Raw genomic sequence first — 20,001 nt, 5'->3', positions numbered from 1 at the left:
TCTGGGGGAAAAAAAGCCAAACAAACAAACATAAAAACACAAAACAAGATACCATGGACCTTGGCTTTGAAATGATTTCCCAGGAGGGGTTTTGCAGTGAGGCAAGAGCTGGAGGATTTTGATTAGAATCTACCTTGAGGTTCTCTGGAGAGATTTCCATGTGAAGTGGCCACTTCTACAAAGCTCCAGAAGGTGTCCCCACTGATACATGATTTTGGAAAGGCCACCAAACAGGTAGGCAGTGAAATCTCCCTTATAATCTGATCACTTTCAAAGGTCTTGAGAGATACTCTCATAATAGCATGGTTTTTAAAGTCAATTTCTTGGCCGTCTGGCCTCCCATAGATGGGGCTTGCTTTGGTGGAATTTTAATTAATACTAGTGCATAGATAAATCAAGCTAACTCTTTATGAATCATATCCCTTAACGAACTGAGCAGACATAACCCTGACTCCACTCGGATCTGCACTGATAATTTTCACTGATTTCTTTAGAAGCCAGCACAGCTTGTACTGAATTTCTAAAAGGCAGAGATGCTCTCCGCTGATACGAGAGACAGTGGGGAAATGCTTCAAAAAGGATGAATCTATAATACGGTGACTAGATTTCTTCTATAGTAACATAAAAGGAAGACAAAAAGTTTTATAACACTCAAAGTGAGAAACATCCGATTAATTTATCTATAGCCTAACAGATGTGATATCTCAGGAAACTGGTTTAAATTGAATGGCAGATTGAAGCAGTCCATGTGGGGGCTGGACACACAGATGAGCTTCAAGTTCAAGCTGAAGAGCCTGAGGGTCTGCCTGCTCTGCAGTCTTCCTCTGCCTGGCCTTGAGTCTCTTGCAGGTTTGAAGACAAAGGCAGGTATTTCTTTCTGGAAGCTCAGATGTGAGAGATGATTTATAGCTCTCTCAGCTTTTGAAGTTAATCTGATTCCCCGGTTAGATAAATTAGCTGATCTGTCACAGCAGGGGTGGAGAATCTTGGTGGCTCGGCTACAGAAGTCAGGAGGACCATGAGAGAGAGGGCTCTGGAGACATCAGGAAGGCAGTATAAGGCAGCCCACGTTTTTTGTCATGGGGACTTCAGTTTACTAATAATTACATATTTATAACAAGTGATGGGACCTGGACATCCATTCTACCACTATGCATAGATGGTGTGGACATGTTACGTACACTTCTACAAATATCATGTAATTTCACACACAAACCAGAGTGGTGTCAACAGACTCAGACAGGGCCCTCCTGGGCTACTGATGAGATCATGACTGACCTTGCGGAGAGGCAGGTTCACTTAAGTGAGGGCCCCAAAGGCAGTGTGAATTGGGTCAGGGGCTGAGCAGGGGTGATAACTATGTTCCATTTCTGTATAAAGTTGGTGATTCACACGGAAGGTGGAGGGAAGGGCTTCCTAAGACATGGTGTTGGGAGACCAAAGGAGGGCACAGAGCAGGAAGGTTCAGGAAGGTTGGAAGAAGAGGGACCCATTTTTTTTTTTTTTTTCGGATAGGTAAAACAAGACACCATAGGCCTTGCCCTTGGAAGTGAGTTCCAGAAAGCGTTTTGCCGTGTTGTGAGTGGTGAGGGCCCAAGACCAGAATTACAGAGGATTCTACAGAGTCCCTAGAGGAACATGGTGCTGCCAGAGGAACAGGAAGCTCTGTACTATCAGGATGAGAGGAGATTATTGATCAAGTGGAACAGGCGAGAAATTTGAAAAGCAGAAGAAGCTACTTCCTGTATAGTTGAAAACACTCATGAATTGTACAAAATGTAGACGGTTCCTCATCCTCTTGAATCAGGGGGAAAGAAAGAAACTGATGAAAGCTGGGCCTGAAGAAAAGCCATCCTAGGTGGGCTGCAGCCCAGGGAGAGCAGAGGGCAGAAAGCCAGCTGGCCCGGTGTCGGGAGGGTGCTGGGAGGACGATTTGGGTGGGATGAGGACAGGGTGGAGAGCGCTGGGCGGGAGGGTCAGTCTAGGAAGCCCTGCTGAAGAAAACCTGAGGTACAGAGAGGGCAGAAGCAGGCCTGAGGAAAGACAACCTGGAATCAAAGAGGCCAGGGGGAAGGGCAGGACCTTGGCATATTCCCAATCCACTTACTGCTTGTTTTCCAGAGTGACCGCATCTGTTTAAACTCACATCTCCAACAGCACTGGGTAAGCTCACATTTAATTTTATACAGTCTGGTGGGTATGTGATAGTGCCTAGTTGTCTTAATTTCCATTTTCAAGATTACTAATGAGGTGAAATGGCTTTTTTTTTCCTTTACAGGTCACTCATATTTCTTTTTCTGTGAAATAGCTGCTCATCTTGTTCTCTCATTTTAAAATCCAATTATGTCTTTTCCTGTAAAGCCATTATTTATATATTGTGTACACTAATCATTTGGAGATACTTTATATGCTAAAATTTTTTCTCAGTTTGTGACTCATCTTTTTAATCTTCTGCTGGTATCTTTTGAAGAATAAAATCTCTCAAGCTTAATGCCAAAGTTATGAATAATTTCATTATGGTTTTGTGCTTTTTTGTGTGTGTCTTTTCTAAGAAATCCTTCCTGAGAGATCATTGAGACATTATTCTGTATTTTATTCTAATTTGAAAAATTTGACTTTCACATTTATATCTTTAACCCACATGGAATTAATTTCTTGTATAAGATAGGTGTAGAGATCTGTTTGTTTTTCCACATAGATAACATATTGTCCCTGGGTCATCTGTGGGACAAGTCATCCTCTTTCATTTAGCAATTGCAAATGTGTCACGTTTCCCTACATTTATGGGTCTGTTTTTCTGTGCTGTTCATTCATTCTGTTTGCCTCTCTGTGCACAGAGGCATTTTAACACCATTACATTTTTACATTTTGGAGTGGCCTGGTTATTCTCATCTCTTTCCTCTTCCATATAAATTTTAGGATCCACCTGTCAGGATTTTGATTGGAATTGCAGGGTAGTTATAGATCATTTTGGGAAGGAATGACATCTTTACTAAATTGAGTCTTTTAAATCAATGAAAAAATGTGTATCATCATTTATTAAGGCCTCCTTTAGTGACTTTTAATAAAGTTATTTTATATAGACATTTTGACATTTTTGTAAGATGTATTACGAAGTTTTAAAATTATATATTTATTTTCTATTTGTGTTATACAGAAATGCAACTGATTGCTTTAACTTTTATATCAATCTGTTTTCATTAACTTATTTTACTAGTTCTAAGTTTTTCCATATATTATACTGAATATGTAGATAATCATAAAATGATCATTTTATTCTTCCTTTCTAGATCTAGTTCTTTATTTATTTTTGTATCTTTCACCACAGGCTAGGATCTTTAATAGATTCCTGAATAGAGATGGAACTCTTGTTTTATCTAGTGCTTCCTAGCTTCCTGAGAACTTCCTTTGCAATTGTCTGCTCTAGCCTCCCATTCTTTCACTTTTATTTGTCATTTTGTCTTTATTTTTTAGGTGAGGTCTTTAAAAAAATAGAATGTTGTGAGTAAAATACAGAAACACAGTCTTTTTTTTAACCTCATTTGTATTTATGCTGAATTCACCTACAAATAGATTAAGGTTTATTTCTACCATCTTATTTTGCACTTTTATATTTTACTCTTTTCTTGTATCTTTCCTATGTCATCCTTCTCCCAAACTTTTTGATTTCTTTTGGGTCTTTCTCTATTTTATTGTGCCTTTTGCATGTATTTTTATTTCTTCTCTTTAAACTCACTATCTAAAATTTATCTTTTTTCTCTTCTTGAGTAATCCCATATAACCTTTAATTTTTGCTCCCAATAACATTTTGGTCCTACACTGACATCAGTCTCATAATTTGTGGATTATTATTTTAGTTGTTAGTGGTAGTTGAAATTTATACATAAGCAGACCATTTCCTTACTTCAGAGATCCCTGTTTCTTGTCGGACATTGTGTCTAGGATAATTTGCCTTCTTTTTCAAGTTCAGCCAGTGACCTTTCCTGAGTGACCTTTGCTGAACACATTCTCAAGCCTGAAAATGACCTTAAGCAGTTCTGTGGTCTAAGGATGGTGGTTTCTGCTGAACAGTTCATGGCAGCTTGTGCCACTCTCTTACCTTGACACCACATTTTAAAACACATCAAATTCCTCAATATGGCTGACAGTGCCTTGCTTGGGCTGCCCACAGAACTTTCCAGCCACATTGCTCCCGTTCTCCCTGACTGATTAGCTTCTGGCCACCATGGTCTTTTTATTTTTCACATTTCCTCCTATGTTAAATGATTAAAAATTTTTTAAATTAAACACTGCTGTGGGCTAAATTGGTCTCCCCCAATTCCTACACTGAAGTCTTAACCCTTAGTGCTCAGGGCATATGTTTTCAGGGAGTCTTTCCAGAGGTAATTAAGCTAAGAAGAGACGGTCAGAACACACTCTAACCCAAAAGGACTGGCATTCTGAGAAGAGAATATGGTCAGAGGGCATGCTGAGGGGACACAGTGTAAATGTCCAGTCAGAAGAGGGTCAAGAGAAAGGCCCTCTCGTCATAGCCCTCAGAAGGCGTCAGCTGTGCCCACACCTTGGTTTCAGGCTTCTGGCCTCCAGATCTGTGAGAAAACAAATTTCCGTTGTTTAAGCCACCCACACTCAGATTCCTAGAAACTTTTTCTTTGAGAAATCATGTCAACTCATCACTGCCTTAAAAACAAAAAGCAAAACAAACAATGAAACAGAACAAAACAAGAAAAATACATATTTAATTGGTATCTTGACCCACCATATTATTGGAAATGGGAACATGTTTTATCCCTCTTTAGAGAAATTTCTCCTTCTTGGTTTATGTGGTTGCTTTCTCCTGACTCTCTCACCACATCTTTTCTTGGCCTCCTTGCTGAGTCCTCTAATTTTACCTCCCCTTTAAATAGAAGCGCCATTCTTGGTCCTTTTAGAATCACAGAATGTTAACACTGAAAGCACATCATCCTGACACCCTGAGCTCCTCTTCTGCAAAGTGAAAAGGGCCAAGCCTGAGGGGACGAGACCCCCGAGCGACCAAAGGGCTCACATGGCACATGGAGTCAAACAGGACTCAGATTTCCGTCCTCATGGTGGCCACTTCCGGTTTCTTTCAGAGTCTTAAATGAACAGATGGGGCTTGGAGCACAGGGCTACACTGTGTCTTGAGGGGCTAAGTTGTGTGACAGAGATTTATGAATCTGTGTATAAATATAATCACAGGCACCCTTGGAGTCCTGTTTACTGGGAATCATTCCTATCGGCAATCTGGTGCCACACAGCACCTTCCTACTCACCATGCCTCATGCTGAAGGCGCCCAAGTTTCTATTTTCTACATTAATTCTTACCCCATGGGGAGGTGGAGTGTCAGCTATTCGGGTGGAGCCTTAGCACAATTCTTTCCAGTCACAGACCTTTGTTCCCCTTCTACCACACCTTCACAACTACTGTATCTAGCTGCTTCAGTGAAAAAGGCAGGTGGCAACCTTTCCTAACCCACCCAATCCCTCGGGAAGTCCCATTTGTTTTCTCTGCAATACTCCACCCCCCCTCCAGATGGTTATAGACCATGACAGTTTTCTCAGGTTACCGAGATCCGTGGTGGTCCAGAGCCTTGCACATTTAGCTATGTACATTAGGACCTTACTTGACAATTTCTCTTTCCAAGTCCTCCTGACATGAACCCAAGGACTTCCTGATAGACCCACTTAATTGTAAAAAGAAGGCAACGTGATTTTCTTCCAGTGTTTCAAAATTCAAAACAAAAGGCTTAAAAATGAGGTCTCTGGATGGTGCTATGGTTTCCCACATGAAATTCAGGAAGGCAAAGACAACCGCAGGTGGAGCCCTTGTTTCCCAAGTGCAGGAAAGCAGCAGGGATGCACAGCCCACCCCTTTGTTCCCCAGCACACAGGATGTGTTTTGCTGCCTCGAACTTTGAACCAGGAAACACTAAGACCACCACCACCACACCACCACACATTATTAACACAAACGTTATGTGATCGGCGTTCACTTTTTATCACTCTAATAAGTGCACAAGCATATGGTGCACCATGTTTTCAACTCCGACATCCAGCGTTAGTAACTATGGTAGGCAGAACAGTGATGCTCCCAAAGATGCCCATTCCCTGAGCCCTGGAACCCGTGACCATGTTAACTTCCAGGGCAAAAGGTTAGGCGATCTGGTTAAGTTTAGAGAATTCAGATGGGGGGGGGTAGCTGGGGTTATTCAAGTATGGCCAACGCAAAGGGTCCTTAGAAGTAGAAAATGCAGCAAAAGCCAGAAGCTGTGTTGCTGACTTTGGTGACTGCGAGGGGTTGTGAGTGAAGGTCTGCTGACAGCCCTAGATGCCAGCAAGGTGGCGAATTCTCCCAAGTCTTCAAAAGAAAGGCAACCCCGCCCATACCCTGATCTTGGCCCAGGAAGGCTCATGGTGAATTTGTGACTTTGACAACTGTAAGGTGATCAATTTGCGTTCTTAAACTACTAAACTTCTGGTAATTTGCTCTGAAAGAAAATAAGTACAAGAACAACTGACATGCATTGAGAATTTAGGATGTGGCCCGTACTTTGCCTGTAGGAGCCCAGGGCTGGTCAGTGCCCAGAAGCATGATGGAAAAAACAGTAAGATTTTTCCTGAGAGTTGAAAGGTTTAGGTGGAGTAACTGATTTCATTTTGACTTTAGTACTGCTTTGAGCTGACTTGTGTCTGTTCCTCTGATTCATATGTTGAAACCCTAATCCCCAGTGTGATCATATTTGGAGATGGGTCTTTTAGGAGATAATTAGGTGGAGATAAAGTCATAAGGGTGGGGTCCTCATGAGATTAGTGCTCCTAAAAGAAGAGACACCAGAGTGTTCTCTGTCTTGCCAGAAGAATACAAGGCAAGGTGGCTGTGTACAGGGCAGGAAGGGAACCCTTAGCAGAACCTGGCCGCGCTAGTGTCTGGGTCTTTATTTCCAGGTTTTGGAACTGGGAAAATAAATTCCTGTTGTTTAAACCATACAGTCTATGATGGTAGCCTAAGATGAGTCAGTCACTGTGCCTGTGTAAGTGTAGGAAGACTCCTCTGCTCCCTCTTTCACTCAGTATCTTTGTGCCTAGGAGGTTTACATAAAGAAGGTCTCTGCTATAGTTTGAACATGCTGAGCTAAATGATATGCATGAGTGTTTCAATGACCTTTATTTAAAAAACACTTTCTATGTAGTAAACCTTAATTTATATACTATATCATGTGTAACACATTGCATTTAATTATAATTACATTTGACATATATTTCAAACTCACTTAAATAAATGGTAGTCTTTCTCAAGAAGTAAAATAACCCCTTGGCTCTCATCTTGTTTTCTGTCCCCTTAGCCAGGAATTGTTGTTCCCCTGATGGCAGTGAACCAAGCTGTACCCTGAAGGAGTAACAACCCAGCTCCACTGGCATGGGGAGGGACCTAAATTTTCCCAAAACTGCCAGAAACCCAACAGGATCAGTGAAACCTTCCTGAGTTCTCAGTTCTGAGTTCGAGGCAGGATAGTTCTGCCTAGGGCTCTTCCCTGCCATCTTTCAAGGATGACCCATTAGAGGTTGGTTGATGAACACACGTGGGCAGGACCCCAAGGCCTGGTGACAGTCTGAGAGTAACACTCTACACAGTGTGGCTGCAACCATAGAACCTTTGGCTTTACAGAATCATGGACTCACGACCCCCAAAGAGAGGGTCACTGATTAGAGAGACAGGAAGTAGGCTCTGGGGCTCCTGCACTCTCTGGGGGGCCCTATTTGGTACACACACTGAAGGGACACCTGAGGATTCTGCCTCTGTGTGCCATCAGCCAGGACAAGGCAAATCCTCAGCTGTTGCCCAAGCAGGAATCAGTGACCATTACAGTCAGTTGGCACATGGTTATGGCTAAAAATGTCCTCTGAAGCACAACCTTGGGTTGGGAGGTCACTACCTCTAAGCACAGCTGCTGGACCATGGACTCGTGATCAGGACAGGCTGCTGCCACCCAGAAGCTCCTATCCACTCAGCACCCAGCTGTTCAGCATCAGGGGAAGTCCTTTCACCCTGTTGGGCCACTTGACCACCATCCCAACCCAAGCCACCCTCTGAAAGTCCCACCAGATTCCTTCACTGTGTGTATTTGCAAGAGAAGTACAGGGCAATGTGCTGCCTTCAGACTGTGGAAAAAACTAACTGGGTTTTATGAGACTCTTGTCTTATCTAGTTGACGGGCAGACACTGCTTTCTACTTAATTTCTCTCTTTCTTTTCCCTCCACTGTCCCATTCTTTCTCTCCCACTCTCCTGATCCTCTTTACCTTCCCTTTCTTCCTTTTTTCTTTCCCTTCCCTTCCCCTCCTCTCCCCTCCCCTCTCCTCTCCTTCCTCTCCCTTGCCCGCCTGCCTTCCTTTTTTCCATCCCTTTATGCTTTTTTTGAGTACTTCCTCTGGGTCTCCCTATTTATAAACTCACAATAATAACAGTATTTCCTAAATAAGTGCTATGGGAACAAGGCAATGGGGCAGGCTGAGCAAGGCCGTCTTTGGAAACGCCTGGCACATAGTAAGTGCTGATCCATCGCCTTGGGTCCCCTGCTAGTCTCCGCTGGCTCATCAATTCCTGCAGGCTGGGATGGGGCTTATTTATCTTTGAAATCCCACAGTGTGAGGTGCAGTGTCTGGATAGTGTAGTCACAGAAGGCTCATTTAAATAAAAAATGCACATACAGTAATAAAATATATAGGACAACGTGCTGGTAGAAGACAAGGGTTATGGAGGGGCTTTGCAGCCAGTGCAGAAATGGAGTCTCGGGCCTGCTGTGTGAGCTCAGGCCTGGTCTCTGTCTTAAGGCGGGGACCCTCACCTTTGCTCTCCAGGTTGCCAGGGGACGTGTAATACAGTTAGAGCAGTGCCTGACACATGCTGTTGGCCAAAACTGAGTTTTCTCATCATTCCCATTATCTCTAGACTGAGGACTTGGCCTCAGACAACTGTCTATGGGAAATATTTCCTACTTAAGACATTTCCTTTGTGCTCCTCCAGAAAGCTGTTGAAAGAGCTTTTTCTTATAATAAAGATGTGAATTCTTCATACTGTATTGGTGGTCCTGCCCTAAGGCCTCAAAAGCAGACGTGTTATCTTTCAAACACAAGATCAAAAACTGCAGAACCAGAAAATGTGATGGTATCTATGCAGCCAGCCTGTGCTCCAGGCTCCATGGTGACAGGGCTGTGCTGGGAGTGAGGTCTCATCATGAGTTGTTTTTCTAGGGTCCAAGGGACATGGCAGTTCATCATGTCTTTGGGATACTGCTAAGGTGACCTTGCCCCTCAAATACTGTCCCAAGCAGGTGATACCTAATTTCATAATTAAATATCCCATCTCTCTGGCTTAGGACTAGCAAGGGAAATTCCATGAGCCTCAGCAGTCATTACAGTGGGCATCTTTGTTCCTTGCTGCCTGGAATCCATCTTCCGTTTCTTTGATCAGGTGCCTCCCAGATCCCCTCAGGACAGGATCCAGTCTATCCCTAATTTTCATCTTGACTCAGGGACAGCATTGAGTTTTCCAACTCAAAGCTGAGGGACAGAGGAGTCACCATAGTGAATTACAGTGGAACATCTGCCAGGCCTTTCTTCAGGGAAAACACTTCTATCTCCTTCCTAGTTTTGAGCCTGACATATGCAGAGCAGGAGCAGCTGAGTCATCCTGAGCCTCAAAAACCTGGCTGGGAATGGAGCCACATGGCAGAGAGCAGAGCCAAGAGGTGGAGGGGATGATACCAGGGACAGGTGACATTGCCTCAGCCCTGGATCAAGCTGTGTCTGAAGCCTGATTCTAGATTTCTCAGTCACATGAGCCAACAAATTCTGAATTTCCAGGGTGAGGTTCCTTTTTGCTTTTAACCTAAAGGTTCCCTATTATGTGGTTAGTAACAGTAGATCCAGTGTTGCAGCTGTCATGGACTGGAGGAGCATAAAGGGCACATGAACTTGGTGCTGGTGGATCCAGGAGTCTGGGGGAGGTGCTGAATGATGGAAATCCTTAAGATTTGCACACTTGAATCCCTAGATGCTATGAATATTACCTCCATGGCAAAGGAGACTTTGCAGATTAGAGTAACTGAAGGCTCTCCAGAGGGAATGCTCTTCTGGCTCATCTTTTTAAGCTGAATGATACAGTGACAGGTTTCCTTATCAGAGAGAAGCAGAGGATACAGGGAATGGAGGAGCGGTGGGGTGACCTCAGTGTGGGGAGGGAGAGTTTGACTGGAGAATGCTACGCATTGGCTTTGAAGATGGAGAAGGGCTCCTGAGCAAAGGGATGCAGCTGTAGAAGCTGAAAATGGTAAGGAAAGAGACCTTCCCTGGAGCTTCTGGAGGGAGCCGAGGGAGGAAGTGGCCCTGGTGCTCCTGAGACCCCATGTGCCATGTCCTGCCTATGCTTGCCTAAGGCCTGGTTTTGGCTGTGATGAACACAGCCTAAGAAAAGCTGTGATACTTTGTAAGAAGGAAAGGGAGCCTGGGTCTATCAGCGCACAGCCCAGAAGTGGCAGGCCTTTGAATTTGGGGGGTGGGTGGCACTTGCTACATGGGAGCCCTCAGGAAAACAACAACAACAAAAAAACCCAGCCACCAATGTGGCTGTGCGTGACACATCTTGGGGATGCGTGCACTTCACAGACATGCTTGGTTTTATCCTAGCAATTCTTAAAGGCTCCTGCAGTACCCCCATCTTATAAGTGAGTAAACCCGTGTTCATCATCACAGAGCTTGGACTCCCCCCAGCCACATATGACCTCAGAGCTCAAGACCTTACCTACAATGACTAGATCACATCTTGGGAAGTTCAGCCAGGCAGCAGTGGGGGGAGAAGAGGACAGACCGAAGCACCCAGAAATGAGGCTTTCTCCTGGGTCTTAGGCCTTTCTCCTGCGTTCCAGTCACAGCTGTGGACGGCTGGTATTTGTCACAGAAAAATAGTATGAGGATGCCACCATCCTTTTCTCCCTTAGGCCCTTGTATTTGGTTATTTATAAACTCATTTGGAAATTAAAAGCCGAAGTGGTCTGTGGAGACCACTTGGACTCCCACTCTGAGCTGTGGGACTGTATCAGGCATGCAGTAGGGACAGGGCAGGGACAGTAGCCCAGCCAGGGTTACTCTGCATCCTGGGATGCTTCTTTAGTCTTGTCTCTTAAAACTAAGGGCTGGATTGAGTGCAGGCATGAGCTAGTGGCTCTGAGGCACAGGTGCCAGGGAGCACTATGTCCTTGTCAAGCTTCTCAGTTAGAGACAGACCCATGGAAGGCTCAATTTCTGCTGTGACAGCTACAGGAGAAATGCTCAGCCCTAATGCTCCTCACCACTGTCCTCACTGTGTGTACGTGTGGGAAGGGCAGACCGTCATCCACTCTGCCAGTCGAGACTCCTGCCAAGGCTGTGAACCTGAGTGGGTGAGCATGCCGTTAAGGCAAGGACTTGCTTTCCCCCTTTTGAGTGCTTATTTAACATGCTCACCACTTTACTTCCTTCTTTATTTTTATATGTGATGTAAGTGCCAAGTTGGAAGAAATGCATTACCAAACAAGAGAACCATGGACACACACCTGCACCACATGTGTACAGATGTGCACACATGCACCCACACGTGCATGCACACACTCCTGGCAGGTGCATGGGTATTGTGACAGAAATGTTGGGAGTGTCTATGCATCCTCATACTTGCTTATAAAAGAAAAATAAAAAATAAAATTCTCTCATACTTTTGTTTCCTTTACTAACCATAAGACTTAAGAATTCTAATTGAAAAAGAAAGGTTAGTGTTGATATATCAGATAAAATGACCTTTAGCCAGTGGGTTTTTTTTATGTTCTTCTGATGGTCTGCACAAAAAGCCTGTCTGGAGGGCAGGTGGCATTTTTTTTTTTTTTTGGTCTAGTCTAGGTGACATTTACGCCTTGCATCTTTGTATTTGGCAGGTGCTTGGGAGCTAACAGGAAAGAATCTTCAACCAATTATGAAACTGTCTCCATCTCTCTACAAACATCAAAGAGGGAACATTTGATTAACTAAAAAAAATTCCTTTGAGGATTTTTGTCTATGCTAAGGGTAGTATTAGGCCTGGGGTTTCCCAGAGGTGACAGGGCATACTGCTCACTGGCCTCACAGGGGTCAGAGCTTGCTTGGAAGACGGACAATGAGCCATAAGTACAGCTGTAATGTGTGTCACAAAGAAGGTGGGGCTACCAATGCCCACGGCCTGACTCTGGCTTGAGCAAGGTCTCAGAGAAGGCCTGTGGGGGAACGATGCTGAAACTGAGATTTGAGGGGGGATCAGGAGGGATCAGAGTAGGAGAAGAGCTTCTAGGAGAGATGGGGCAGTTGGATAGGGGAGCACAGGCAGAAGCCAGCATGTTAGGTAAGCACTGTGGTGTATGGTGGGGGAGAGCCAATGGGAAGAAACTCGAGAGGAACTCACGCACCAGCAAAAGCTAAGCCTTTAGAATATTGTGGTGTATATTTTGTACTCTGTTCTGAGGAGCATGGAGTAGTTATTTAAAGGTGGCCACATGCTCGTCCCTTGGCTCCCAAATGGAGAAGGCATCATGGTGCATGTGTGGAAGCAGAGTCCCATTAGGGCTGTCATAGTTATCCAAGTAACAATGATGGTGGCTTGAAACAAGGCAAGAGCAAGAGAAACAGAAATAAGGTTCTTAAAAGGCAGAATAGGCAGACCTGGGTGACAGGCATGGTGGGGTGAGTACAGTGAGGGGGGAACAGTGGTGTTATCACTGGGCTAAGGTGCCCTGGAGGAGAGGCAGGGATGGGCCGCAAGGAGCAGGGGGAGAACTGGAATTTACGTGGGGCACGTCAGTCGTGAGTCACCTGAAGACATCTAAGAGAAGATGCCAAAAACTCAATGGGCTCCAACTCTCAGAGTGGGGCTTGGGTGGAGATGTACATTTGGTGGCCTCAGCCACAGAGGGTGACTGAAATGCGGGGAGGCAGATGTTAAGAAGAGAAGAGGGCCTGGGGTGAAGCCTGAAGTACTCGAGCCCAGTTCTTCCTGGCAGAGAGCTGAGAGAGAATAGTTGGGGAATAATAGGAGAAGCAGGAGGACGCCATGACGCCATGTTCTGCAAGTCCAGAAGGGAATGTGTCGGGCTACAGTGCTGAATGCTGTGAAGACTTACTTTTGGAAGAACCCTGACTCTGTCATTCTCTTGATTATATGTCTCACCACTGCCTGCAACAGAGTCTAAATGCCTGATGGGATAGCAGGCCTGGCACACCCTCCTGCCAACACACCTCTCCACAACTGTTTCTCATAACCTCTTCCAGCTGCTGACACTGTGGTGCATGTATGCCATTTACTCTCCAGCAACCTTTCTTTCCTATGCCGTGATTTTCGCTGGAGATCTTACCCCATTCTCACTCCCTTAAGTCTCAGTGGTCCAGAGGTCACCATCTGTGAGAATGAGGCCAGGCCCACGGTGCCCAGTATGTCCCTTCCCAATTAGTGGGAAGGACAGGAAATGTAAGTGGGCCTGATAAGAGTGAATCTTCTGGAAATTTGGGGATGTGTTGCTCATGTTCTGTCCCAGTGGTCCAAAGCTTGGAAGGACATGGCCCCAGGAGAGTTGGCAGCTATTTGGTGACTAGAAAAGCTGGTCTGAGAATGAGGTTAACACACAAAGGCCAACAGAACCAAAAGACAGACAGCCTGGTTCTGATAACACTACTGTTCGAATCTGCTTTGAGTCAGGCTAGAGGCCAGAATAAATCTGGGCTTTTGAGTTGTGGGAACCAATTACTTTCCTTTCCTTTTAATTTTTGCAGAGGTTCAGGCTTCCTGTAACTTGCAAGAAAATGAATCCATGAATTCTAACTAACATGTACATACTGTTCCCATTACTTAAAATGCTCACATGATATCTGATCTACAAGAGCAACTTATCAAATATTTGCTGAATGACTTTGATTAAATGAATGAGCAAATGACTTAGAAGCAAAGACTCAATATCAAATGATAGGAAGATACTGAGGAAAAGAAAAATGGTCAAATAAATGCTTAAATCAATAAAAATCGAGTGCCTCATCTCCACCATTGGCCGAGTACATTTTCAAAATGTCATTATTTTAATTATGGAAATGTCCTCTCAAAAATAAAAAAGGATGTCCTTGCTCCCAGATGGGATAAACTCATTTAGCTATGTTATATCAGAATAATTTCATAAAAACTGGTATTCAGAGAGCATTAGGTCAGGTTGGTCAATTTTTTTCTATGATTATTTTAAATGTTCACCATCTACAGAATTTCATTGCAAACCCAAACAGCCCATGGCATCTAATGAGCAGGCTCCAATGCTCAGGCCTAGGACTGGCTGCCAGTTTCAATGCTATGCTAGGTCATCATTAGATGTCTATGGATGACATCCAGAGCAAGTTGTTGTTGCTGTGGTAACAAGCACAAGAAAGAAAAGGGTGGCTGTCACATAGAAGGTGAAGCTTCTGTGCAGGAAGCACTGACAAGCCGCTAAGGAAACAGTATGAAGTCTCCTCAGTTAAGAATGGCTGTTCAACATGCCCATGCTAAAAACTGAGCTGTCAAAACACTCACTAAGGGAATATACAGACTCCTACCAGTCCCGGTTGCCAATTGAGAAAAAAAATATTGCACTCACTACCTGCCACTACTCCATAACTCTGTGTATGCCTATAAATAATACATAAGTATATCTACATATCTATATATATCTATATCTTATATAGATATATATCTCAGAGCAGAAATATGCAAGATAAGGCACATGCTCAATGTATTGTCCTAGTCAATCCATACTCTGGGTTTGAAGTGCTTACTAAGGCAACAAAAACAAAACTAAATAAATGAGCTTACACTAAACTAAAAAGATTCTGCATAGCAAATGATCAATGAAAAGGGGACCTATGGAATGGGAAAAAATTTGCAAACCACGCATCTGATAAGAGGTCATCTCCAAATACATAGGAACTTGTACAACTCAATAGCAGCCTAACCCCAAAGTAGGAGCTAATTACCCAACAAAAGTGAGTTAAAGACTTGACAGACATTTCTCTAAAGAAGACAAATAGCTAACAATTATATTTAAAATGTTTACTGTCAATATAATCAGGGAAATGCAAACCAAAACCACAGTGAGGTATCACAAGGAGGGTGGCTATTATAAAAAATACAGTCAGGGTTATGAGAGAGTGAGAAAATTGTTGCCAGGAAAGTGAAATGGTGAAGCTACTGTGGAAAACAGTACAGAGGTTCCTAAAAATTTAAAGAGGAGCTATTGTACAATCCTGAAATTCCATTGCTGTGTATTTATCCAAAAGAATCAAAATCAAAATCTCAAAGAGACGTTAGCACTGCCACGTTCATTGCAGCAATATTTACAATAGCCAAGATCATGAAACAACCTAAGTTTTTAAATCAATAAATGGGTGGTTAAATAAAACGTGGCATTTAACACTATAGGACAGACTATTATTCAGCCTTAAACAGAAGGACATTCCGTAATATATGACAACATAGGTAAACCATGAGAATATGATGCCCAGAGAAATATGTCAGTTACATAAAGGCAGACACTGTATGGTTCTACTTATATGAGTTATCTAAAATGCTAAATATTATCTAAAATACTAAAATAATAAAATTCATAAATCAAATGGTGGGACGGTGGTTACAGGCGCTAGGGGTGAAGGAAATGGGTACCAACAGGCACAAAATTTCAGCAAAGCAAGGTAAGTTCTATAGATTTACCGTATGACATTGTACCTATAATGCATAGGTATTGTATTATACACTTAAAGTTTGTTAAGAAGGTCGATCTTTTTTTTTTTGCTTGTACCGGGGATGGAACTCATGTCCTCTCGATTGCCAGGCAGGCGCTTATGCCCTTGAGCTAAATGCCTACCAAGAAGGCAGATCTTATATTAGGTATTCTTAATACAATAAAACAATAAGTTAAAAAACTACAAAGATTTTTAGTAAGAAATTTCTGGTGATCATATTATTGTTAGAATCCCAAGGAAAGCGGACTCATGGGTATGGCTTTGTTAACCTGGAAATATGCAGGGCCTTCAAAGTTGTATCTGCTTTTTCAGTTTGGGAATCTAGGATGGACCATGATTTAGCTGTCAAAAAAAGATGAATGAAAGGCCATATGAAGGACACAGAAAACCCAGTACAAAGCTTGAAAGAGAAAATGAATGAACATCAGAGGCCTGTGGGATTTCCGTACCTTCTCTGAATTTCCTCATTGGTCACAAGGAAGAGCCAGCGGAACTTCACAGGCAGGGGGCTGGTGTTGGTGATCATAATGTGGCGGACAACTTCGGTATCATTCAAGATGCAGCCGAAGTCCACCTCTGTCATCTCAAAGCTGAGGTTGGGGTAAAAGACTTCCCCACGCAAGTTCAGGCTGTCGATCTGAGGGTGTTCCACATACTTAATCTCTAGGACTTCGTCCACCACCCAGTTGTTTAGATCATTTCTGTAGGTTGGGTCAAATTTGACCAGCAGGTTTTTTGCTTCATAAACATCCAGTTTAATAGGCTACAAATAAGATAGTGAGGAATTATCAACTTTTGTACTATGAATTTCCAGCCTGATACATGAAACCAGACAACCAAAGTTATTTATATTTACTTATGCATTCACAGAGACACCCACGTATTTACACACACAGTTGTGAATACTTAAACAGCTAGTGTTATGATTGCTCCCTCCAAAACTCAAGTTGAAGTTTGGCTGTCATTGCAGAGGTGCTGGGGCCGAGGGGGAGGTGTTCGGTTCATGGGGATGGAGCCCTGAGAGGAGATTAGCATCGTTCTCAGAGGAGTGAGTTCTTGGTCCCATGGGACTAGATTAGTTACCTCTAGGTTTTTATAAAGCAAGGACTGTCCTGTCTTTTCCACGTATGTCCACTTGCCCACCTGTTTTCCACTGCGTGGAGCAGCATAAGGCTGCCATGGAATTATGCTCTTAGATTTTCCAGCCTCTAGAACTGTGAACCCAAATAACCTTTTCCTCGTAAATTGCCCAGTCTTGGGTATTAGGATGACAGAAAATAGGCTAAGACCACAGCCATAGGTAAATGTAGATCTATAGACAGAGGCATATATTTTGATAGGTGAAAATGAAAGCAAGGCAAATCTGGGAGGAATTATTTGAAAGGAAAGATCTTGGTAATTGTTGTAGGGTTACAAGGATTACAGAAACTGTAAGAGGCCAGGTCTACAGCGAATAGCTAATATTAAATATTCTGAACTGAAAATAAATTAGATTGTGCAGTGTTCCTGCCAGACTGGAGGGAAAGTTCTTTGCTTAAGGAAAATGTAAAAGGCCTGCTAGGGCACTGGGGGAGGGGAGGACGCTGTCTAGAGTGACCCGGAAAAGGACAGATTAGGTAATTTCTTTCCAGTGTTTGCAATCCTAACTCTTAAGCACAGCATTGTCCATTTCCTGCAGTTTTCTATTCAACTTAAAATGACATTCTAGAGACGTACAGAGTTTGTTCAGGAGATTTTATTTGCTCTTTTCTGTCTTTGATTCAAATCCCTACATGTTCCTTGATGTCTCTGCCTGTAAAAATACATTCCAATAGAAAAGCCCATCCTGGGTTGGCTTTTTTAGACATTGCTCAATTCCCAAATTTAACTGGCAATGAAAGGCACCTCCTGGTTTTGCAGCCAACACTCTGAAGCACGAGGAGGAGTGCTGTCCGGAACTGCCACCTCTCCAAGGGGCTAAAACAGTTCAGGCTTTTACCTGTGACATGGCCAGATGGCTTCAGCTGATAAAGCCAATCACTTGATTCAACAATGAGAGAGAGAGAGAGAGAGAGAGAGAGAGAGAGAGAGAGAGAGAGAGAGAGACACAGAGAGAGAGAGAGACAGAGAGAAAGGGAGGAAGGGAAGGGAAGGGAAGGGAAAGGAAGGGAAGAGAGAGGTTGCTTCAATCTACCTCATCCCATCTCAAAGTCACACGGACAACCTGTACTTTTGTTTTATTTTAAAGAGGAAAAAAACCCCACCATAAAACAGAGTTTCAAAGCAGATTAGTAGGAGAGTTACAATAATTAATACATTGGGTATTGTTGTCTGCATAATAGTTATTCAGAGTACAAGATATAAGTATGATATCTGGTCCAAACAATAGAAGCACAAACCTTTCTTTTCAATGAACTAAGAGAAACTAGTTGTATAACTATCTCAACTATCTTGTGTATAGATATATTTTTTCTTTTTCCTTCCTCCCTTCCCCCATCAGAGTTTGTCTTTTCTTTTGAACGGTTTCTTCTCAATTCATAACACCTATTGTACATTTTGAACCTTATGTCCTCATTCAGTTTCTCACACTAGTGAGACAATATGATGTTTATACATATGGGTCTGATTTATTATGGTCTCGAGTCGCATCCATTTACCTCTAAAAGTCTTCTTTATGGCTGAGTAGTACTCTACTGTATAAAAAAACCATACCTGTTTTATCCATTCCTTGGTTGATGGGCATCTGGGTTGTTTCCAAGATTTAGCTATTAACAAACTGTGCTGCTATAAACATGGGTGCACATATGTCACTGTGGTATGATGATTTTAATTCTTCTAGGAAGACACCCAGAAAGGGCATAGCTAGGGAATTCTAATCCTAGTGTTTTAAAGAAACTCCACACTGGTTTCCACAGTGGACAATCTGTACTGTGACTTTACAGGTTGGCTCACATGGATGGACATAATGCACACCCTACCTTGTAACCTGTGATATCTATGTGCTTGGGATTGTCATAGTTGGTGTTTAAATATCTTCATGCTTTAAATTTACTTTAAAGAGAATAAAACCAAACCAAACAAAACAGAATAAAGCTAATCAGAATAGAACAACAAAAGTGATATAGGATTTCAAAACAAGACAATAGGAAATCAACAATGGTTACTATAATGTCTCTTGTTTTCTTCAAAATTGCGGTCCAAACCATCAGATATAATAAAATCAAACAAAATAGAATAAAATCAATCAAAACAAAAGAATGAAAGCATATATTAAAGAGACTAAAACCAAATAAGATAGAATAAAGCCAATCAAAATGGAACATTGAATAAAACAAATCAATAAAATGGAACAAAACAAAATAGTGAGAACAACATTGGATTTCAAAAACAAGACAAAAGAAAGTCCCCCATAGTTGCTATATTGCATATTGTTATCCTCTCAATAGATGCTCAGACTCCTGGTGTGAGGCCTGTAAAGTCGATCAAATAATACAAGTTTCTGTACCTCAGTTGCTATCAACTCAGCCTGTCCTCCGGATCAGCTGGTTACTTATGGGGGGAGGACAATAGAGGGGCGCAGGTGTTCTTAGCTTCCAGCCTGCACCCCAGTTGTCTCACAGGAAGGGCAAATTGGCTTTTTGTTACTCCTCCCAGGCCCAGCACGCCTCCTGCTGACTCACGGGAAGGGTGAGTTGGTTTGTTTCTCCTCCTAATCCCCACATGGTTTACAGCAGCTCATGGGTTAAATGTCTTTGTTGTTTTTTCCCCCACGGGTTAAATATCTTTGAAAGTCAACCTACAATCTTTTGTCTAGTGGAATGACTGTTGTTTGGTAGAAATGTATATTATATATATAAAAGAACAACAATTAAATTAAAGGTCTATCTATCTAAAATTTCAAAATTTCTCAGAGTTAATATTTTGAAACTGTTAGTCCACACATAATGGAGGAATAGTAGAATTTAATAAAATGGAATTAGATTATACTATTTTATTAAATACATTTTTGAGTTTAACAAAACTGAAGAAATTTTTTTGTATGGAAGGGATGTTGCTTCCTAAGGTTAAGAACTCAGTCTGCTCTCAGCTAAATTGTGGTTTCCCTTGTTACAACTTGTATCAGGTGTGATCAAAAACTACGGTGAATACCTAAATTTCCCCCCCCCCTTTACAGTAAAAGACACGTTGCCAT

General features: G+C 42.7%; 1 protein-coding gene across 1 annotated transcript in view; it reads right to left on the bottom strand.

Moving 5' to 3' along the window:
• The window catches only part of Hydin (HYDIN axonemal central pair apparatus protein), a 411,964-nt gene that overhangs the window by 154,183 nt on the left and 237,780 nt on the right, over window positions 1-20,001 (bottom strand). Inside the window, exon 23 of the mRNA XM_023565963.2 lies at window positions 16,280-16,593. Coding sequence (XP_023421731.2) covers window positions 16,280-16,593 — 314 coding nt within the window. The remainder of the gene's footprint in view (window positions 1-16,279; window positions 16,594-20,001) is intronic.

The sequence above is a fragment of the Cavia porcellus genome, unplaced genomic scaffold (genome assembly GCF_034190915.1).
Source record: "Cavia porcellus strain 051 isolate PalLab524CR breed Dunkin Hartley unplaced genomic scaffold, mCavPor4.1 scaffold_4, whole genome shotgun sequence".
In the NCBI taxonomy this organism is placed as follows: Eukaryota; Metazoa; Chordata; class Mammalia; order Rodentia; family Caviidae; genus Cavia; species Cavia porcellus.
This window is presented reverse-complemented; position numbering and strand designations above follow the sequence as displayed.